Source organism: Cherax quadricarinatus, chromosome 45 (assembly GCF_038502225.1).
Source record: "Cherax quadricarinatus isolate ZL_2023a chromosome 45, ASM3850222v1, whole genome shotgun sequence".
NCBI classification, from domain to species: Eukaryota; Metazoa; Arthropoda; class Malacostraca; order Decapoda; family Parastacidae; genus Cherax; species Cherax quadricarinatus.
Window position 1 is genome coordinate 12,602,991 of NC_091336.1, and position 24,174 is coordinate 12,627,164.

Here is a 24,174-nt window from a genome sequence, read left to right on the forward strand (position 1 = left end):
GCATGCGTGAGCATGTTTGATAGGAGTGAATGGAGACAAATGGTTTTTAATACTTGATGTGCTGTTGGAGTGTGAGCAAAGTAACATTTATGAAGGGATTCAGGGAAACCGGCAGGCCGGACTTGAGTCCTGGAGATGGGAAGTACAGTGCCTGCACCCTGAAGAAGGGGTGTTAATGTTGCAGTTTAAAAACTGTAGTGTAAAGCACCCTTCTGGCAAGACAGTGATGGAGTGAATGATGGTGAAAGTTTTTCTTTTTCGGGCTACCCTGCCTTGGTGGGAATCGGCCAGTGTGTTAATAAAAAAAAAAACTCCTCTCACCCAAACCCAACCATACTAACAGAAACTGTAAATGCCGAACTGCTAAAAATATTTACTTGGATGACTATCAACAAAATTATTCTCAATATAGACAAAACCTACTTCAAGCTATTTGGAGACAGAGCTTTAAATGTACAGCTAAACATACAGTGGACCCCCGGTTAACGAACTTTTTTCATTCCAGTAGTAAGTTCAGGTGCCAGTACTGACCGAATTTTTTCCCATAAGGAATATTGTGAAGTAGATTAGTCCATTTCAGACCCCCAAACATACACGTACAAACGCACTTACATAAATACACTTACATAATTGGTCGCATTTGGAGGTGATCGTTAAGCGGGGGTCCACTGTATTGATAAATGGTTCACCCATTTCAAGACAGACAGAGGGCAAATTCCTAGATCTCCACCTTGACTGCAGTTTCAAATTTCAAACACACATACAGCAAATTTCCAAGAAAGTCTCCAAAACAGTAGGCATCCTTTCAGAGATATGGTATTATGTACCCCAATCAGCTCTTCTAGCTCTGTACCACTCTCATTTCCCCTTACCTTACCTATGGTATTTGTGCATGGGGCTCAACCATAGCAAATCACCTGAAGCCTTTAACCCTTAACCCGTAAACGGTCCAAATGTATATACAGGTTCTCCATCCGGCATCATTGGGACCTGTAGTGTGCTGGATTACTGAGTTTGCCGAATTACAGAGTGGTTAGGTTAGAATACACTTAATAAAATTAACCAACTTGACTTACACAGTTCATTGAACATCGGCAAAAATCGAACATTTCCTCTACTTTGAGCTCAATTTCAAGGTACTTTTCGTTATGAAAGCAATCAAAATCATGTCTATTTCTGTAATATATCTTCCATTCTATCAAATGAGTCCAAAAAATGAGAATACAACCATAAAAACCATACGAAAATATACTGCTAATGGATGAGAAGTGAACTCCCTTATTTATTGTCTGTCTTTTTTATTTTTGTTGTACGTTAAGAAGCATCTTTCCATCATACATGGCCCAAGTTTCAATGAGATAGCCCAACAAACAACCGAGAAAAAAAAAATATTTACCAAAAATCATATATGGCAAGCCCAAGCCAGGTACTGGAAATAAGTCACTTTGTCTGACTTTTCTGGGTTATCCCAGGTTCTCTATACATACGCTGCTATGTATGATAATCTATGTAACTGTATTTGTGTATACCTGAATAAATTTATTTACTTCTAGTCTGTCAACTGAGTACAAGAAACCGCCCATTCACTTATTTCAACTACCCAATAAAGTGGTCAGAAATTGGCAATTTGGCCAATTTCACACAAATTTCAACAGATGCCAATTTCAAAATAGGGTCCAGAATAAACAATGCAGACATTCCTGGCACTAAAATAACATTTTCTCTGTTCATTAGTCACGGCTACAGGCCCCTCTCATATTACTCTTGCTTACCTTCTGGAATTTTTATTCACAAAAAAATAGAAGACTTACTGTTATGCAGACTACTGCATTATTGTAATAATTGTATAAATAATGTCAATCCATTCTTGACTCCGTATTGGAATTTAGACTGGCAGGAGGACAGGTATTGGACGGTGACGTCATTTGTTTACTCTTGAGCTTCGCTACTGTGAGCGCAATTTCAAGGTACTTTTCTTCATGAAAGCAATCAAAATCATAACTATTTCTGTAACATATCTTTCATTCTATCAAATGAGACCGAAAAAATGAGAATATAACCATAACAACCATACAAAAATATACCACTAAGCGGCCGCTAATGGCCGAGAAGTGAACTCCACTATTTATGGTCTGATTTCTTTCATTTTTGGTGTATGTGAAGAAGTATCTTTCCATCATACATTGTCCAAGTTTGAATAAGATAACCCAGCAAACAACTGAGAAAATATAATAATAATAATAATAATAATAATAATAATAATACAGTGGACCCCCGCTTAACGATCACCTCCAAATGCGACCAATTATGTAAGTGTATTTATGTAAGTGCGTTTGTACGTGTATGTTTGGGGGTCTGAAATGGACTAATCTACTTCACAATATTCCTTATGGGAAAAAATTCGGTCAGTACTGGCACCTGAACATACTTCTGGAGTGAAAAAAGTTCGTTAACCGGGGGTCCACTGTAATAATAATAATAATAATAATATGTTGTGTAACATATTATTATTATTATTATCTTTATACATATATGCTTCTAAGCTGTTGTATTCTGAGCACCTCTGCAAAAGCAGTGATAATGTGTGAGTGTGGTGAAAGTGTTGAATGATGATGAAAGTATTTTCTTTTTGGGGATTTTCTTTCTTTTTTTTTTGGGTCACCCTGCCTCGGTGGGAGACGACTGACTTGTTGAAAAAAAAAAAATAATAATAATAATACAGTGGACCCCCGCATAGCGACTTTAATCCGTGCAAGAGGGCTCATTGTTATGCGAAATGATCGGTATGCGAATGAATTTTCCCCATAAGAAATAATGGAAATCAAATTAATCCGTGCAAGACACCCAAAAGTATGAAAAAAAAAATTTTACCACATGAAATATACATTTTCCTACACACAGAGAGAAGGATACATGCACAATAGTAGAGTAGTACATGCACAATATATATTGTGCATGTACTGCTCTACTAAATGAAGAATAAATGACACTTACCTTTATTGAAGATGCAGCAATGACTGATGAGACACTGTGTCCTGGGAGTGCCTTTTCCTCCTGAGTACTGTAGGTCCTGTTTGGCATTTTCTTCCAGAACAGGCCTTATCACACTGTATGCCACTACGATTCTTAAATCTCTCAAACCAACCTTTGCTGGCTTTAAATTCACCAATATGAACACTAGTTCCAGGCATTTTTCCCTGTTCACCTGGGTGTTAGTCGACTGGTGTGGGTTGCATCCTGGGAGACAAGATTAAGGACCCCAATGGAAATAAGTTAGACAATCTTCGATGACACTGACTTTTTTGGGTTATCCTGGGTGGCAAATCCTCTGGGGTTAATTGTTTCTTGGTATTCTCAATAAGCCACACCAACAACGGTGCTACAGCAGCAGCAGCAGCTGACAGTGCTACAGCAGCAGCAGACGATGCTACAGCAGCAGCAGACGATGCTACAGCAGCAGCAGACGATGCTACAGCAGCAGCAGACGATGCTACAGCAGCAGCAGACGGTACTACAGCAGCAGCAGCAGCTGACGGTGGTACAGCAGCAGCAGCAGCAGCAGCAGCAGCTGACGGTGGTACAGCAGCAGCAGACGATGCTACAGCAGCAGCAGACGATGCTACAGCAGCAGCAGACGGTACTACAGCAGCAGCAGCTGAGAGTGCTACAGCAGCAGCAGACGATGCTACAGCAGCAGCAGACGGTACTACAGCAGCAGCAGCAGCTGACGGTGGTACAGCAGCAGCAGCAGCTGTACCACCAATAGTAGCGATGGTTGATTGGGGTTTATTATACAACCTGGCCAGCTCGGAGACACGCACTCCACTTTCATACTTATCAATGATCTTTTTCTTCATCTCTATAGTAATTCTCACCCTTATTGCTGAAGGGTTGGCACTAGAAGCTTTCTTGGGGCCCATGGTCACTTATTTTGCAGATAAAATCACCAAAAACACTGTAATAATACGAAATGTTCCGATTGTATGCTTGGATGTTACCGCGGAGGCTGGCTGGTAAACAATGCCACCGGCGGCACGTGAGGCTGGCTAAGGGCGCACATTGGACGCGTCTCGGACGAAGAGCGGTGAGCGGGTTTTTGAGCGGTATGCGAGGCAAAATTTTTGCGATAAAAGCGAGCGGTATGCGGATTGTACGTTATGTGATGCCGACGGTATGCGGGGGTCCACTGTAATATCTTTATTTACTACACGTACATGTACAAGGTATACAGGCCTAGCTGACATCAGTGACATACTACTGTATAGAAAGCCGCTTGTTATGCTGAGTATTTCAAGAAAATTAAGTCAGTGTCCCAGGATAACACCCACACTAGTTGACTAACACCCAGGTGCCCATTTACTGATGGGTAAACATAGACAACAGGTGTAAAGAAACACACCTAATGTTTCTACCCTGGCTGGGAATCAAATATTTACCAAAAATCATATATGGCTAACCCAAGCCAGGTACTAAAAATAAGCCATGTTGACTTTTTTGGGGTTATCCTAGGTTCTCTACACATATGCTGCTATGTGTGATAATCTATAGAGAGAAAATAACTTTTTTGTTTCATGTTTATGGTGGAGTAAGAGTGTATATTATATTTAGCCCTGTGCTATACTCTGTTTTCTCTAATATAAGTCCCCAAGACAAGGATAGGAGAATGGTATTTGTTTACCATATCCTCTTCATAACTCTGTCAAACTGCTCGGTGTTATGCCAAATATTATTCATTCTGGAGTATTTAACATGTTTTATGTTATTTATATTGTTTCTTATGTCATATTAGATCAATTGTGATAGGCAAATAAGCTGTAGTGTTGATATTAGCATAATAATAAAGCATATTCTCCTACTTCATGAGACTGAGCTCATGGCAACAGACAGTGGCTTCAAAGCCACCTTATCTTTAATGAATAATTTACTGTGTAGGTGCTTTACATAATGAGAAGCATTTCTTTATGCATTGGAACCATGACTAGGGCTAAAAGTAAGCAGGTTAAAACAATAAATGGAGAAAAAGAAATTGGAATGACTTATGCAGCAAGTAGCGCCACCAAACAGTACCAGCAGGTTGGTGTGGCGACCCTGGAAATTTGAAATTATGCTAGCCAAAATTAGTGCCGAATAACTGAAGGAACCGAATAACTGATTGCCGGATTTGTGATGGCGGACCTGTACATGTTTTTTCAACATTTGAAAGTATGTAAAAAAAGTAGACCTTCTTTTTGTTTTTTTACATTTGAAAATGTGTAAAAAAAGTTTGATCTACTTTTTTTTTTTGTTAAATTTGAAAATATGTAAAAAAAAAACGTAATCTACTTTTGGAGCACTACACGTGAACGTAGATCTGCTTGGACCGTTTACGGGTTAAACTGTCCAAACATAGAGCTACGTCTATGTGCATAGCGCTCAGATCGTAGATCTACTTTCTTTTTTTTACATAAGAATGTAAAATTGGATGTAGATCTACATCCTGAGCACTACTCACCTGGACATAGATCTATACTTGGACAGTTTAAGGATTAATAACCCAGCAAAAAGCTGCAGTGCGATTGATTACTAACTCTTGCATTAGACAACACACTTCACCACTTTTTAAGTCTCAACTTGCTTAACCCTTAAACTGTCCAAACATAGATCTATATTCACTCACTTAGTGCTCTGAATATTTAAAAAAAAAAAAATTGTAATTAAAGAGGGCCATTTTCCCTGTGTAATAAGACCGACCAAAAATAAAAATTAGGACCAATACTCACCGAGATATAAGACCACAAAGTTGGCACTGGATGCTCACCTGATGGCAACATCAAGTACTGCTGCTTGCAGAAGTGTTGCCAATTTACCATTTTTTCTCATTTTTATTTTATTTTATATAATTTTTATGTTCTGATAATTACAATTTATAACAATTCTTGTGATTTCATAGCCAATCTTTGTTCTGACACTAGTATTAGGTACTGAAATAGTACTCAAATAGTCACAACCATTCTGACAGATGAACATTTTCACCTGACTTGGTCATTTACTATTGTCTAGAAATATACACAAAGCATTTGTAAGTCTCAGCAATGTTTTAGACATGCTGAAGTATATGTGAAACTCCTTGAAGCATGGTGTTATGACGAGTGTCACTAAACTGCTGAGAGTGCAGAAATGGAGGGAGTGACACTTGTTGATCATGTACTGCTGCATGGAACCCTGGCTTTATTTGTTTTCACTGTTACACACAAACATGTATGTCTGTCTATCTGTCTAGCTAAACTTACCTGTCTACCTGTGTCTGTCTTTGTCTGACTGTGTGTCTCGGTCTTTGTCTGTCTGTGTGTCTCTGTGTTTGTCTCAGTCTTTCTGTCTGTGTCTCTGTCTGTGTCTGCCTGCCTGCCTGCCTCTGTGTGTGTGTACTCAATTGTGGTTGCAGGGGTCGAGACTCAGCTCCTGGCCCTGCCTCTTCACTGATTGCTACTAGGGCCTCTCTGCTTCTTGAGCTTTCTCATACCTTGTCTTAAAGCTATGTATTGTTCCTGCCTCCAATACATTGCTTGCTAGGCTATTCCACTTCCTGATGACTCTATGACTAAAGAAATACTTCCTAACATCCCTGTGACTCGTCTGAGTCTTCAGCTTCCAATTGTGACCACTTGTTTATGTATCTCCTCTCCGGAACATCCCGTCTGTCCACCTTATCTGTTCCAAGCAGTATTTTGTATGTCATTATCATGTCTCCCCTGACCCTCCTGTCCTCCACTGTCGTTAGTCCGATTTCCCTCAACCTTTCATCATAGGACATTTCCCTGAGCTCCGGAACTAGCCTTGTTGCAAACCTTTGTACTTTCTCTAACTTCTTGACCAGGTGTGGGTTCCAAACTGGTGCTGCATACTCCAGTATGGGTCTGACGTACACAGTGTCTTGAACGATTCCTTACTAAGGTATCGGAACGCTATTCTCAGGTTTGAAAGGCGCCCATATGCTGCAGCAATTATCTGGTTGATGTTAGTTACCATTTTGTCCCAGGCACATGTCAATTAAACACTAGGCCTGTTGTATATGTGTGCGTGTGTGTGTGCGCTAAGGTTCCACTGTACAGTGCTGTAGATCATAATTAATCTTAGAGTTTTATGTATAGATTTGTGAGAAAACTTAGAGTTCTGAATACTAATATTTATGTATGGTTTGACATTTGTGTGGGAAGCCCAACCACAAGTACCATATGTGAAGTATGAATAGATTAGGAAATGCTATAAGGTTAGGAGGACAAAGCTTGGGACACAGGATCAAGCCTTCGAGTGTGAATGTGTGCCAAACGTAGATCTACATTTGTGCGCCTAGTGCTCCGAACTTGATTTTCTCTAAGAAAGCATGTAAAAAAAAATGTAGATCTACGTTCGGAGCGCTACGCGAGCAAATGTAGATCTACGTTGGGACAGTTTTAAGGTTAAGTAGGTGTGTGCCAGGGGGTTCAAGATCAATTTGTATCTAGGTAAAATCCAAGCAATTTGCTTTCATGTTATCTGTATGTCTGGTTGTTATTTGTTTTTAATTTTGCTTGGTTGGATAATTTTTTTTTTTACCAAACCTGATATTGGTTAATAGTAAATTAAAAATTGCTGCTAGATTTCCATTTACATTTATGCTGTCTTAGGGTAACAAAACATTTCCTTAAAATGAATGCTTAATGAGTGATACATTTCAGGTGGTACATACTTGGAAGAGCAATAGCCTGCCCCTCAGGTTTTGGGTCAACCTTATAAGAATCCCAACTTTGTATTTGATATTCATAAGTCCAATATTGTGGATGCCTGTTTATCAGTAGTCGCTCCGACCTTCATGGATTCTTGCTCCACTTCTGATCATAGATTAGGCAAGTTATTTCATCAATAAAACCCTATACATCTGGATTAATATATGCTAATGTATATCCATTAATATAGGTAGTAGGTTGGTAGACAGCAACCGCCCAGGGAGGTACTACCGTCCTGCCAAGTGAGTGTAAAACGAAAGCCTGTAATTGTTTTACATGATGGTAGGATTGCTGGTGTCCTTTTTTCTGTCTCATGAACATGCAAGATTTCAGGTACGTCTTGCTACTTCTACTTACACTTAGGTCACACTACACATACATGTACAACACATATATACGCACCCCTCTGGGTTTTCTTCTATTTTCTTTCTAGTTCTTATTCTTGTTTATTTCCTCTTATCTCCATGGGGAAGTGGAACAGAATTCTTCCTCCGTAAGCCATGCGTGTTGTAAGAGGCGACTAAAATGCCGGGAGCAAGGGGCTAGTAACCTCTTCTCCTGTATATATTACTAAATGTAAAAGGAGAAACTTTCGTTTTTCCTTTTGGGCCACCCCGCCTCGGTGGGATACGGCCGGTGTGTTGAAAGAAAGATATCCATTACCAGTAATCTTCTAAACCTTTGTTATTACTGTGTGTGTGTGTGTGTGTGTACTCACCTAATTGTGGTTGCAGGGGTCGAGACTCAGCTCCTGGCCCCGCCTCTTCACTGATCGCTACTGGATCCTCTCTCTCTCTGCTTCCTGAGCTTTGTCATACCTCTTCTTAAAACTATGTATGGTTCCTGCCTCCACTACTTCACTTGCTAGGCTATTCCACTTGCTGACAACTCTATGACTGAAGAAATACTTCCTAACGTCCCTGTGACTCGTCTGAGTCTTCAGATTCCAGTTGTGACCCCTTGTCCCTGTGTCCCCTCTCTGGAACATCCTATCTCTGTCCACCTTGTCTATTCCCCGCAGTATCTTGTATGTCGTTATCATGTCTCCCCTGACCCTTCTGTCCTCCAGTGTCGTCAGTCCGATTTCCCTTAATCTTTCCTCGTACGACATTCCCTTGAGCTCTGGGACTAGCCTTGTTGCAAACCTTTGTACTTTCTCTAACTTCTTGACGTGCTTGACCAGGTGTGGGTTCCAGACTGGTGCTGCATACTCCAGTATGGGCCTAACATACACAGTGTACAGTTTCTTGAACGATTCCTTATTAAGGTATCGGAACGCTATTCTCAGGTTTGCCAGGCGCCCGTATGCTGCAGCAGTTATTTGGTTGATGTGTGCCTCCGGTGATGTGCTCGGTGTTATGGTCACCCCAAGGTCTTTCTCCCTGAGTGAGGTCTGTAGTCTTTGTCCACCTAGCCTATACTCTGTCTACGGTCTTCTTTGCCCCTCCCCAATCTTCATGACTTTGTCATGTGTGTGTGTCTGTGTGTGTGTCTGTGTGTGTGTCTGTGTGTGTGTCTGTGTGTGTGTCTGTGTGTGTGTCTGTGTGTCTGTGTGTGTGTCTGTGTGTGTGTCTGTGTGTGTGTCTGTGTGTCTGTGTGTGTGTCTGTGTGTGTGTCTGTGTGTGTGTGTGTGTGTGTCTGTGTGTGTGTCTGTATGTGTGTCTGTGTGTCTGTCTGTGTGTGTGTCTGTGTGTGTCTGTGTGTCTGTGTGTCTGTGTGTGTGTCTGTGTGTGTGTCTGTGTGTGTGTCTGTGTGTGTGTGTCTGTGTCTCAGTAGTAGTAACCAGTTACCAGTAACCAGTAGATGACTCACTACCAACCGTCTCTGCGTGAATCACTGGCTGTATTCATATTGTGCTGACCACAGCAGTATTTCAAAGACCCCCTCACATATGGGTACTGTGGGCGGTCAGTCATACGAGAGTGAGCAAGGAGGCAAGGTTACGGCTGTTTGGGCGCTCCCCACATTATCCGTAATTATACGTACAGTGGACCCCCGCATAACGATCACCTCCGAATGCGACCAATTATGTAAGTGTATTTATGTGTGTTTGTACGTGTATGTTTGGGGGTCTGAAATGGACTAATCTACTTCACAATATTCCTTATGGGAACAAATTCGGTCACTACTGGCACCTGAACATACTTCTGGAGTGAAAAAATATCGTTAACCGGGGGTCCACTGTACTTCCAGCCTATGTGAGTATTACTTTACCCTATCCACGTGTTCGAACCCCACATGATAAATGGTGGCACCGGTGTGGAGCGTGGAAATTAAGCTTAAGGGCATTTCAAGAGGTTAGAAGACTGTTTGTGAGTAGCCGGCGGGTCAAAGGTGAACCGTCTCACCCATCTCAAGCTACTCGCTCCCCTCACAACCTCCACCTCCAGCCTGCAAGCCTGTTGCAGCCGTTTCAAGCTTCCTGGCTTAGTTCGTGTGCTAATTGCTTCAATCTCCGAGGGGTTGACCCGGATTTTGCAATTAAGCCAGTCAGTAAGCCAGACTGTGGAAGTGAACGCCAGTCAGCCTATCATCCAGCCTGTCTCCTGTCATCCACCTGTTCCTCCGTGCTGTGTGCATCGTTACACGTCTTCCAGTCAGCCATTCTCGTGGGTTAAGCCAGTCAGCCAACCCAGCTTCTAACCCAGCTGAGAGAGAGAAGTAAGCCACGCAGTAAGAAGTAAGCCAAGTTCCTCTGAAGTATTGTCTTATATATCGCTTTGTGCTCCCTGTTGGATGCTAAGAGTGGTCTTCACCATCCCTGTGGCATAGTGGCTTATCAAGCCACCTTCGTGGGTAGTGAGTGGAGTGCGCGCCAGAGCGCCAGCGAGTCACCACCTCACCCACCGCTATACACTCTCCCTCCACCCACCCACCACCAGCCACCCACCTCATCTACCTGTGGTTGTTTGCACCCTTGTACCGGGTCCTAGAACTGTTTTGGCTCACATAATTGGTCAAGAGATGTAGCTGAGCGCCACCGATAAAGCCAGTTATGTGAGTTCACCGAGAAAGCGCATTTCTTCACGACGACAGTGTGAGTGTCGGCGTCATCACCGCGCAGGACAACCTTCCTCATCACCAGTCATCACCGTCGACTACTACAGACTTCAGTGATAATTTTCTGTTTAGAGACATTTTTCTTGCATTTAAAGACATTTGCGTGTGTGAGACATTTATAGTGAATTTCTTGTGTACTCTAAACCTTGTGTTTTCAGTGTAGACTCAGTGTTTCTTTGACTCGTTATTTTTGCAATATTTTTCAGTGTTATCGCTCATCTTCTATTTTTTTTTGCCTTATGTCCTTGAGTAAGTTCCCTGAGATCATGTCCCAGTCACTTTTGAATGTTCACTTAGTGTATCATGCCAGTCAAAGTCAATATGAATCAGTCCACAGTACCAACATTCCCTTACTGACTGAAAGACAATACCTAGCCCTTGAGCAATGTGTTTGTTCTCACAGCTTGTATCTGAGATTTGTTAAAGTGCTGCGAAATGTGAAGTTCTGATTAAGTTCCTATAGATCCGTGAATTATTTATTAACGTAGCCGAGCGGTCAGGCACTAGTATACTGTCACTCCTGTCTGGACTCCAGCCACAATATCATGCACGCAGGATAGTGCTGAGACTACTATCCTTGCGATGGCGACTTGTTCAAGTATTCGTTCCTTCCCAGGGGACGCTTTGAGAAGAACTTTACTTGCAACGAGTTATGCCATCTCTTGCTGATGCCACAAGCTGTGCAGAAAGACGTTTCTGTGGCTAGTGTGCTCACTTGAGTGTTGTTGTTGTTCCTTGTGTTTCAGATTGTGATCCCATCCTAGTTGACAGTAATCAGTGCATTGTAAGAGGTCATTTCTCGAGTAACTTCCACGTTGTTAACGTTTGTAAGTGTAGTTTCTTTATAGTTGATACCTCGTGTCACTGTGTGCGACTCAGAATATCAGCATTGTTCACCGTGTTCATTTCTTTTCTCCTGTGCTTGCAGTTTGAGATAGTAGATTCGTTCTCCCTTGCTCATATTGCGTGTTATAGCGTTAATTTTTTTCAACCGGGGGGAGTCATCCACTCCACCGAATTTGTTCATTCTTCCAGTAAGAAAGAACCGATACCTTGTATTCTGTATAGATGAATAATTACAGTATCAACTTATCAGTATTCAAGATTTTTTTTTTTTTTTGTGTTCACATTCTCTTCGAGTTCTGAGAGTTAACAGTCTAGATTTGAGTGCACCGAATCTGCCTTTCTGTTAAACACTCTTTCTTTGTATATATTCTTCCTCAGAATCCGTAGATCACATGAATACAGATCGATCGATCAAATTTTTTTTTATCACTTCTATTGTGTAATCCCAACGTTGAGTTTCATTCGATGAGTTGTGCTATATTATACCTTGTATTGCATTACAGTTTCAGTTACGTAAGCTTCCATTCCAATGTTCTACTTATGTATGTTATAATGTTCAATTGTTGTGTACTTTGACATTGTATAGAATCAGCCCAAGCCGTACACCTGCCATCTCTAGTTTGTATTAGTTGTATGTCGGGACGACATACGTTAGCGTCGCCGAGCTCTCAGTAGTAGTAACCAGTTACCAGTAACCAGTGTACCAGTAGATGACTCACTACCAACCGTCTCTGCGTGAATCACTGGCTGTATTCATATTGTGCTGACCACAGCAGCATTTCAAAGACCCCCTCACATATGGGTACTGTGGGTGGTCAGTTATACGAGAGTGAGCAAGGAGGCAAGGTTACGGCTGTTTGGGCGCTCCCCACATTATCCATAATTATACGTACTTCCAGCCTACGTGAGTATTACTTTACTCTATCCACGTGTTCGAACCCCACATGATATGTGTGTGTGTCTGTGTGTGTCTGTGTGTGTCTGTGTGTGTGTGTCTGTGTGTGTGTGTCTGTGTGTGTGTGTGTGTGTGTGTGTGTGTGTGTGTGTGTGTGTGTGTGTGTCTGTGTGTCTGTGTGTCTGTGTGTGTCTGTGTGTGTCTGTGTGTGTCTGTGTGTGTGTGTCTGTGTGTGTCTGTGTGTGTGTGTCTGTGTGTGTGTGTCTGTGTGTGTGTCTGTGTGTGTGTGTGTGTCTGTGTGTGTGTCTGTGTGTGTGTGTCTGTGTGTGTGTGTCTGTGTGTGTGTGTCTGTGTGTGTGTGTCTGTGTGTGTGTGTCTGTGTGTGTGCGTCTGTGTGTGTGCGTCTGTGTGTGTGCGTCTGTGTGTGTGTGTCTGTGTGCGTGTGTGTGTGTCTGTGTGTGTGTGTGTGTGTGTGTGTGTGTGTGTGTGTGTGTGTCTGTGTGTGCGTGTCTGTGTGTGTGTGTCTGTGTGTGTGTCTGTGTGTGTCTGTGTGTGTGTGTGTCTGTGTGTGTGTGTCTGTGTGTGTGTCTGTGTGTGTGTGTCTGTGTGTGTGTGTCTGTGTGTGTGTCTGTGTGTGTGTGTCTGTGTGTGTGTGTCTGTGTGTGTGTGTCTGTGTGTGTGTCTGTGTGTGTGTGTCTGTGTGTGTGTGTCTGTGTGTGTGTGTGTGTGTGTGTGTGTGTGTCTGTGTGTGTGTGTCTGTGTGTGTGTGTCTGTGTGTGTGTGTCTGTGTGTGTGTGTCTGTGTGTGTGTGTGTGTGTGTGTCTGTGTGTCTGTGTGTCTGTGTGTCTGTGTCTGTGTGTGTGTGTCTGTGTGTGTGTCTGTGTGTGTGTGTCTGTGTGTGTGTCTGTGTGTGTGTGTCTGTGTGTGTGTCTGTGTGTGTGTCTGTGTGTGTGTGTCTGTGTGTGTGTGTCTGTGTGTGTGTCTGTGTGTGTGTCTGTGTGTGTGTCTGTGTGTGTGTGTCTGTGTGTGTGTCTGTGTGTGTGTCTGTGTGTGTGTCTGTGTGTGTGTGTCTGTGTGTGTGTGTCTGTGTGTGTGTGTGTGTGTGTGTGTGTGTCTGTGTGTGTCTGTGTGTGTGTGTCTGTGTGTGTCTGTGTGTGTGTGTCTGTGTGTGTGTGTCTGTGTGTGTCTGTGTGTGTGTGTCTGTGTGTCTGTGTGTGTGTGTCTGTGTGTGTGTGTCTGTGTGTGTGTCTGTGTGTGTGTGTCTGTGTGTGTGTGTCTGTGTGTGTGTGTGTGTGTGTGTGTGTGTGTCTGTGTGTGTGTCTGTGTGTGTGTGTCTGTGTGTGTGTGTCTGTGTGTGTGTGTCTGTGTGTGTGTCTGTGTGTGTGTCTGTGTGTGTGTGTCTGTGTGTGTGTGTCTGTGTGTGTGTGTCTGTGTGTGTGTGTCTGTGTGTGTGTGTCTGTGTGTGTGTGTCTGTGTGTGTGTGTCTGTGTGTGTGTCTGTGTGTGTGTGTCTGTCTATGTCTTTCCATCTGCTTGTCTCTCAGTCTTGGAGCAGCTCGTAAACCAACAGGTATTACACATGATGCAGTCGTCACGTCTGATTCATGAAAATGCGTATTATGTACTTGCCAGTCATGCTTATTATGCCTTATATATCTACAAGCACTGTATAGCACTTTGCCTGGAATTTTTGGGTCATCCTAGTTAATTTACACGATGTATAATAACTGTACCTATGTGTACATGTGACAGAGACAGATGGAGATAGATACAGACAGAGACAGCCAAAGTCAGTCAGTCAGTCGGCCGGTCGGCCAGTTGGTCGGCCAGTCGGTCGGTAGGCCAGTTGGTCGGCCAGTCAGCTAGTCGATTGGTAGGCCAGTCAGCTGTTCGGTCGGCCACCCGGCCAGCCACCCAGCCGGCCACCCAGCCAGCCAGCTTGCCAAATACATATTACACATGTTCCAGAATTGTTTCTCTTTACTTAGGGCATAGGTTATAGGACATTCTGGTAGGATGACACTATCAGTGGTATCAAAAATGAAAGGATGTTGCACAAATGTTACACATGGTTTATTATTGAGGTTTTTGATATTTCCGCTACCACTTGTGGCCACATCTATCACTTTCCTCTTAAAAGGGGAGTGTTAATATGACATCAGTGAATCCCTGGTGTTTGCCATGCTATTTGCTGTAGCTATTAGCGATACAAACGAAGATCTACATTTGGACAGTTTAAGGGTTAATATACAAAACATCCACTTATTATTGTGCCTACTACATATACAGAACACTATACTCAAATATAAACCCTCCTCTCAAACTCCTCCTTGATAACTATAACAGAACACACAGCCATAATACAAGACAAATCACTCTTCGATATTCCTTGTGTCCATCTCTCCCTATGCAAAAATGCTATGCATGTAAAGGGCCCGAAGATCTGGAATTCATTACCAGAACACACTAAAGGACCCCTGTCTACAAATCAGTTTAAGGCCCTACTAAGAAATCACCTCATCACCCAAATTTAACCAGACAAGCGGTACCTAATACCTACTAGTTACTCAAAAGCTATTCATATTGTGCTGAAGATTGTTCAACTACTTACTCACTACTTCAAAATTAGGATGTCTAAATTTCATTGTTTTAAATATTACTAAATTGTAATACATCATAATGTAAGTTGTTTTAAAATGTTCAATTGTAATACTGTAATCTTTATAAACTAATTCAATATTGTAATTATTTTCTACTAGACCTATCAAAGCCACGTAGCATTAGCTAATAGAATATTCAATTCTCTCGTACTCACTGTAACTTATCTAATGACCATATGAACTATTATTGCCTTCCTAATCTTAAGTTAATTTTTAAGTTTGCTCGAAATGCTCTGCATACAAAGGGACTTTTGGCATGTACACCCAACCATTATATTCCTCTGTACAACCATATATCATGTCAAAATACACTTCTTATTCTTATAACCATGGGTTATTCAGTACCTTCAACACAAGCAACTTCTGATATTATTATTATTAGTAATACTAACAACTTGTGTAAGATACTAGAACAATAAAAATACAGTAGGACCTCCGTATCCACAGGGAATACATTCCATGGACCTTCCGTGGATACCGAAACCGCGGATAGTAGTGAAGACTATATTTAAGTGTGATATATACCTATTAAAAAGTTTAATTGGTAAATTATGCACAATATGTGGAGAATTATCTCTTTTCATTGATGGGAAGCACTTCATGGCTTCTTTTATGCTTTGAAGAACTGCCAGTTTCTCTACTTTTGCACTTTGGGGTCAATAATATACAAAATTATGAGGTATTTTGGGGCCACCATAAACAGTGGATAACTGAAACTGCAGATACCGAATCAGTGGATACGGGGGGTTCTACTGTATGTCTGAATGAATAGCATTAACACAAACGTCATCAGCAGTTACCTGTTCTTGTGACAGCTGCGTGCCATTGATGCTGTTGTTGTACACAGATAATCTTTTGTGCCTTTTACAACTTGGCCCAAAAATTTTGTTTTTATTGTTTCCATCAAGGTCCTCTTTATCTTGAGGTCTCAGTACAGACATCTATAAAACAAAAACAAAAACATAAGCATATGAAAGTTGTTTACCATCAAGGTATGAAATTAGATTAATTAAATAAAGGTTCCATAAAAAATGGAACCTCCTGCATTTCCTTTTTGGCATTTTAAAAGGAAGCTAGGAAATGACCTAGCTTTTAAACCATCTCCATTTCAGATACCTGTTTTCCAATATCCACCTGATCATATAATGCAATTCATACATTCTCTGAAAAATCATGAAATTTGGTCAATTAGGAAAATAAAAAGTTGACCTCAGGCTATACCTTAGCACCTTAATGCTTGTATTATACCTGAAGGGTTAGTAACCTAAAATAATTAAAAAAATTGTGTTGCTCAACTGTCTGGCTTATTTCCAAAGAGGTCCTAGCTAAGATTTAATTTAGAGGGTGGTCTAAACTCAGATTTAATTTTTTTTTATTTTAAGTACAGCCTCTCCTCACTTAATGACAGAGTTCTGTTCCTAAGACCACGTCGGTAAACAAATTTGTCGCTAAGTGAGAAGCATACTATAATGGTAGTAAGTTTGTGTCAGCCATCTTTGATATTGGTTTAATGTCACCTTTCCACTATTTATAACATTTCTTGCATATTTTTAAATGTTTATATAGTAGTGTACTGTATATTGTAATAAACAGAATAGAGAAAATCAGCTCTAATATACATTATTTAGGTATGCATATTTGTCAGAGAGCCCGTCGTAGGTCTGAGTCATCGGTAAACGAGTATACATCGTTAAGTGAGGAGAGTCTGTAAGGTAAATCCAATTAATCAGTTCCAGACACCCAAAAATATTAACAAAAAAATACATTTTATAGAGAATAACTATAGTTTTACATACAGAAAACAATGAGAAATAAATATAAATGACTAATGAAATGGATAAATGAACATTTAACATAACTTTTACCTTCACCGGAGACTTCTTGGTGTATGGAAGACGGCGAGGAGGGGAGAGGGAGGAGGAGAGGTTATTGTTTGGAAGGGGAATCCCCATCCATAAGGAATTCAGGTATCAAGGCTTTATCAGGGGTTACTTCCCGTCTTTGTTTTTTACTGGCACTAGGACCAGCCTGAGAGTCAATGGACCCCTGTCGTACAAAAAATCTGTCCAGAGATCTGTTTCTGGCATCTCTAAGATTTGCCTAAAATGGGAGAAAGCACTGTCATTGAATGTGTTGCAGACACGACTTGCAACAGCTTTGTTAGGGTGATATTTCTCCACAAAACTCTGCAACTCATTCCACTCTGCACACATGTAATTAATCACTGAAAAAGGCACATTCTCCCCTCTCTCTTCCTCCTCCTCTGAAGCAATTCAGAGGTGGGAAGGCAGACGAGTTTGGTACGGACCATTTTCAAGTGTACGAAAACCGAGCGGATGTATGAAAACCGACACAAAATTTCGATGAAAAAAAAAAGTCATCAAAAACTGAATTGTACAAAAACTAGGGCATACAAAAAACCAAGGTTTGACTGTAGAGGAAATCAGCTCTAACATACATTATTTAACCCCTTCACTGTCGCAACCCCAAATCCTGAGGTGTCTCCTGGTGTTGAAAAATTTCCGAAAAAAAAATTATTTTTTTTCTTATGAAATGATAGAGAATATTTTCCCAATTGTAATGACACCAAAATAACGAAATTTGATGGAAAACTGACGGAATTACACCCTCGCGAAGTTAGCAACCTCAGCGATATTTACGAATCAGCAATTTCGCCCACTTTGAGCCCTATTTTCGGCTAATTCCATTGTTCCAGCCGACCAAACTCATAGCTACTTCTTCAGAACTCCATTTTTTTCTATCAAATGAGTACAAGAAATTGCCCATTTACCGATTTCAACTACCCAATAACGTGGTCAGAAATTTACAATTTGGCCAATTTCACGAAAATTAAAAAAAATGACAATTTCAAAATAGGGTCCAGAATGAACAATGCAGACATTCCTGGCTCTAAAATAACATTTTCTTTGTTCATCAGTCACGCCTCCAGGCCGCTCTGATATTACTCTTGCTTTCTATTTTGAATTTTTATTCAAACAAAAAATAGAAGATTTACTGTTATGCAGACTACTGCAATATTGTAATTATTAAATAAATAATGTCAACCCATTCATGACTGCATATTAGAATGGTTACTTCAACATTTATTGGAAAATGACATCATTTGTTTACTTTTGAACATCGGCAAAAATCAAACATTTCCCCTACTTCGAGCTCCATTTCAAGGTTCTTTTCACAGTAAAATCAATCAATATCACCTCTATTTCTATAATATGTTTTCCATTCTATCAAATGAGACCAAGAAAACGAGAATACAACCATAAATACTATATGAAAATAGACCACAAAGTCAGCACTTTAACCCTTTGACTGTTTCGGTCATATATATACATCTTACGAGGTACAGTGTTTGACGTATATATACTCATAAATTCTAGTGGCTTCAAATCAAGCAGGAGAAAGCTGGTATTCCCACATGTGAGAGAATGGGCCTGTGTGGTCAGTGTGCACCATATAAAAAAAATCCTAGAGTACGCAGTGCATGAGAAAAAATAAACTCCGATCGTTTTTTTAATTAAAATGCCGACTTTGTCGTCTATTTTCGTATAGTATTTATGGTTGTATTCTCGTTTTCTTGGTCTCATTTGATAGAATGGAAAACATATTATAGAAATCGAGGTGATTTTAATTGATTTTACTATAAAAAGAACCTGGAAATGGAGCTCAAAGTAGGGGATATGTTTGATTTTTGACGATTTTCAAAAGTAAACAAATGATGTCATTGTCCACTAAATGTCCAACTAGCTATTCTAATATGCAGTCATGAATGGGTTGATGTTATTTATACAATTATTACAGTACTGCAGTAGTCTGCATAATAGTAAATCTTCTATTTTTTGTTTGAATAAAAATTCAAAATAGAAAGCAAGATTAATATCAGAGGGGCCTGGAGACGTGACTGATGAACAAAGAAAATGTTATTTTAGAGCCAGGAATGTCTGCATTGTTCATTCTGGACCTTATTTTGAAATTGTCATATTTTTTAATTTTCATGAAATTGGCCAAATTGCAAATTTCTGACCACGTTATTGGGTAGTTGAAATAGGTAAATGGGCAGTTTCTTGTACTCAATCGATAGAAAAAACGGTGTTCTAAAGAAATAGCTATGAGTTTGGTCGACTGGAACAATGGAATTAGCCGAAAATAGGGCTCAAAGTGGGCGAAACCGCTGGTTTCTAAATATCTCTGAGGTCGCTAACTTCACGAGAGCGTAATTCCGTCAGTTTTCCATCAAATTTTGTTTTTTTTTGGTGTCATTACAATCAGGAAAAGATTCTCTATTATTTCATAAGAAATTTTTTTTTTTTTTAAATTTTGCGACACCAGGAGACACCTCAGGATTGGGGGTTGCAACAGTCAAGGGGTTAATTAAAAAAAAAAAAAAGGTTGGAGTTTTTTTTCTAATTATGCACTGTGTGCTGCAGGATTTTTTTTATATGGTGCACACTGACCACACAGACCCATTCTCTCACATGTTGGCCTACCAGCATTCTCCTGCTTGATTTGAAGCTGCTAGAATTTATGAGTACATATACGTCAAAAACGGTGGCTCGTAAGACGTATATATACGACCAAAACAGTCAAAGGGTTAAGTATGCATGCTGATCAGATAGCCTGTCATAAGTCCGAGTCATCAGTAAACGAGTACAGGTCTCCCTCAACATTCACGTTTTCAGCTTTCGCGGGCTTCACACATTTGCGAATTCCCAACCGCCAAATCATATTTAAGTTTCCCGCCACCTGCGAGTCCCTACTACCTTTCCACCGACCCCCACAACTGGCAGCCAGCCCTCCCACCACTCAGTGTGGCGAGTGTTTTGTTAGTTCATTATTTGCTATTAAACTACAGTATAAATAATGTAAACCCATTCATGACTGCATATTGGAATGGCTATTCGGACAGGTATTAGACGGTGACATCATGTGTTTACTCTTGAACACAGCAAAGAATCAAACATTTCTACTACTGCTAATAATGACAATAGTAATAATAATAATAATAATAATAATAATAATAATAATAAATACGATGTAATTGAAGAAGGAAATTGTACAAAAATACGAGGGAGTGGTTGACACATCGTCAGTATGGCTTTGTTTATGCTGGAGTGAATATTAGTCTCCCTGCTCTTCCAAACATTTCACAATAATTCATTGTGTTTGGTGCTTGTAGATTGAGTGCGACTGGAGTGGTAGTGGCAGTGGTTGAGGCAGCGATTGAGGCAGTGGGTGAGGCAGCTGTTGAGGCAGCGATTGAGGCAGTGGGTGAGGCAGTGGGTGAGGCAGCTGTTGAGGCACCTGTTGAGGCAGCGATTGAGGCAGTGGGTGAGGCAGTGGGTGAGGCAGTGGGTGAGGCAGTGGGTGAGGCAGTGGGTGAGGCAGTGGGTGAGGCAGTGGGTGAGGCAGTGGGTGAGGCAGTGGGTGAGGCAGTGGGTGAGGCAGTGGGTGAGGCAGTGGGTGAGGCAGCGATTGAGGCAGTGGGTGAGGCAGCTGTTGAGGAAGCGATTGAGGCAGTGGTTGAGGCAGCTGTTGAGGCAGCCGTTGAGGCAGTGGGTGAGGCAGCTGTTGAGGAAGCGATTGAGGCAGCTGTTGAGGAAGCGATTGAGGCAGTGGGTGAGGCAGCGGTTGAGGCAGTGGTATTTAATAACATATGTGTTGTTAATAATAATAATACATGTTATTAATAATATGTACTATTATTATTTATAACATATATGTTATTAAATACCACTGCCTCAACCGCTGAATTATTGTGAAATGTTTGGAAGAGCAGGGAGACTAATGTTCACTCCAGATTCAACAAAGCCACACTGACGATGTGTCAACCACTCCCTCGTATTTTTGTACAATTTCCTTCTTCAATTATATCGTATTATTATTATTATTATTATTATTATTATTAGCAGTAGCAGAAATGTTTGATTCTTTGCTGTGTTCAAGAGTAAACATATGATGTCACTGTCCAATACCTGTCCGAATAGCCATTCCAATATGCAGTCATACATTATTTATACTGTAGTTTAATAGCAAATAATGAACAAACAAAACACTCACCACACTGAGTGGTGGGAGGGCTGGCTGCCAGTTGCGGGGGTCGGAGGGAGGGTAGTAGGGACTCGCAGTGGTGGAGGCAGTGGTGGAGTCTGTGGTATTTAATAACATACATGTTATTAAAGCAAACATGTATATATTTAGTACAATTTACGACGTTTTGATGTATTTTATGATTGTTCATGGTTCAACAAGTTAAGGAAGCAGTATTGTATTATATTTCCCTACAATATATTGGGGCGTCAAACATTCACGGTTTTTCAACATTCGCGAGGCTCTTGATCCCCTAACCCTCGCGAATGTTGAGGGAGACCTGTATGTCGCTAAGTGAGGAGAGGCTGTATATAAAGGAGGGTCCCGCTTTTCGGCGTTTCACCTTACAGCATTCCGGTAATACGGCGATCTCATATTATGACCAAAACTTTCTGTATGGCAAATGGTCTTTCAAATACGGTGTGCGCCACCCGGTTTGTTTACATTCCCCATGAGCACATCTCTCAATTTTGTAGTAATAATCACTCGTGAGCACATTAAATGTCTAATTTTACGTCAATACGTATCTCAATGCACCACTCACTTTTTTCCTTCATAAATTCTATGGTTAACCTCATCTTTCATAAGCCCATCTACTAACAAGTCAACTCCCAAATATCTGAAAACATTCAATTCTTCCAAACTCCTTCCCTCCAATGTGATACCTAATTTTTTTTTAAATCATGTGATACCTTCATCACCTTACTCTTATCTATATTCACTTTCAACTTTCTACCTTTATACACCCTCCCAAACTCATCCACTAACCTTAGTATCATCAGCAAAGAGTAACTGTGTCAACTCCTATTTCATATTTGAATCCCCATAATTTAATCCCACCCCTCTCCCCAACACCCCAGCATTTACTTTTTTTACAACCCCATCTACAAATATATTAAACAACCATGGTGACATTACACATCCCTGTCAATGACTCATTTTTACCGGGAAGTAGTCTCCCTCTCCCTCTCTTTTGTCCCCCCTTCCCTTTACATAAAGGAACTATATACACACTCTGCCAATCCCTAGGTACCTTCCCCTCTTTCATACATTTATTAAACAAAAATACCAAACACTCCAACACACTATCCCCCCCTGCTTTTAACATTTTTGTCATGATTCCATCAGTTCCAGCTGCTGTACCCCATTTCATTCTACGTAATGACTTGCGCACCTCCCCCACACTCACATCCTGCTTTTCTTCACTATTAACCCCTAAACGGTCCAAACATATACAGTAGGGCCCCACTTATACGGATGGTTAGGTTCCAGGTTACCGCCATAAAGCAGATATCGCCGTGAAGTGGAACATCCTTTTTTCCACTTATAAATGCATAGAAATACTAAATAACAAGTTTACACTAACATATATGAAGTTAGCAATAGAATTAGGCAATAAAAAACAATAAAAAGGTAAAATACACATATAGTACACTCATTACTTGCCTTAAAATATTTGTAGTCTTAATCTAGGGTGAGATGAGTAGTACATGTATTTATTGTAAAAAATCAAGTGTGGTATGTACGGCAGCCAGCCAGGCTACCAAACCAGGCCATTCCACCCACACATAATATTCTATGACAATTAAGTGCCCCAGAGCGATTAAATGCGTATACAGTTCACTCATTACTTACCTTACAATATTTTTATTCTTAATGTAGGGTCAGGGGTTAGTAAACGAGAAAAAACGAATAAATGAGAGAGAGAGAGAGAGAGAGAGAGAGAGAGAGAGAGAGAGAGAGAGAATGAGAGAGAGAATGAGAGAGAGAATGAGAGAGAGAATGAGAGAGAGAATGAGAGAGAGAATGAGAGAATGAGAGAATGAGAGAATGAGAGAATGAGAGAGAGAATGAGAGAGAGAATGAGAGAGAGAATGAGAGAGAGAATGAGAGAGAGAATGAGAGAGAGAATGAGAGAGAGAATGAGAGAGAGAATGAGAGAGAGAATGAGAGAGAGAATGAGAGAATGAGAGAGAATGAGAATGAGAGAGAATGAGAATGAGAGAGAATGAGAATGAGAGAGAATGAGAATGAGAGAGAATGAGAATGAGAGAGAATGAGAATGAGAGAGAATGAGAATGAGAGAGAATGAGAATGAGAGAATGAGAATGAGAGAGAATGAGAATGAGAGAATGAGAATGAGAGAGAGAATGAGAATGAGAGAGAGAATGAGAGAATGAGAATGAGAGAATGAGAATGAAAATGAGAGAGAATGGGAATGAGTACATGAGAGAGGACAGGCGCAGAGTTATGTAAACAAACCAGGCGAGAGCAAGTTTTGTAAACAAACCAGGTGTACATGTCTGGTTTGTGTACAAGTTGTCTCTACATTGATATGGTAGAATAAATAAAGAACAACACTCCCATTCTCATGTAACACCATTTTTAGAAGAAATGAAGCTCTGAGTGAAGGCAATGGAAATAAGTCACTCTGTCTGACTTTCTTGGGTTATCCTAGGTTCTCTACACATATGCTGTTATGTATGATAATCTATGTAATTGTATTTGTGTATACCTGAATAAACTTACATACGAAGGGAATAATTCTCTACAGTTACCCCAGTAACACATTTTCTCTTATGTTGGACTAGAGAAAATGTTATTCTTGCCATCACTTGTACAAGTTGTCTGGCTACCACATCTCATATTTATGTTTATTTATTCTACTGTGGGGTGTATTTAGCATCCTTATATGTTATGTTTATTACATAATTTTGAAAAAATATCATAGATGGATTAATGAAAATGTGTATATTAACATAATATATGACATTTAATAAGACTCGGTGATTGTTATTATTATTATTATTATTATTAATAAGGTGTCTCGAGACATAAGACACTGATTTTAATGTGTACCTGCATGC

At 40.5% G+C, this 24,174-nt stretch overlaps 1 protein-coding gene across 1 annotated transcript in view; it reads right to left on the reverse strand.

The window, feature by feature from the left end:
• SMC6 (Structural maintenance of chromosomes 6) overlaps positions 1-21,364 on the reverse strand; it is a gene marked incomplete at its 3' end in the record, with an annotated part of 143,130 nt that extends 121,766 nt beyond the window's left edge. Inside the window, 2 exon segments of the mRNA XM_070094300.1 lie at positions 16,003-16,143; positions 21,278-21,364. Of these exon segments, the coding sequence (XP_069950401.1) occupies positions 16,003-16,143 (141 nt within the window).
• Positions 21,365-24,174: the final 2,810 nt, after the last annotated feature.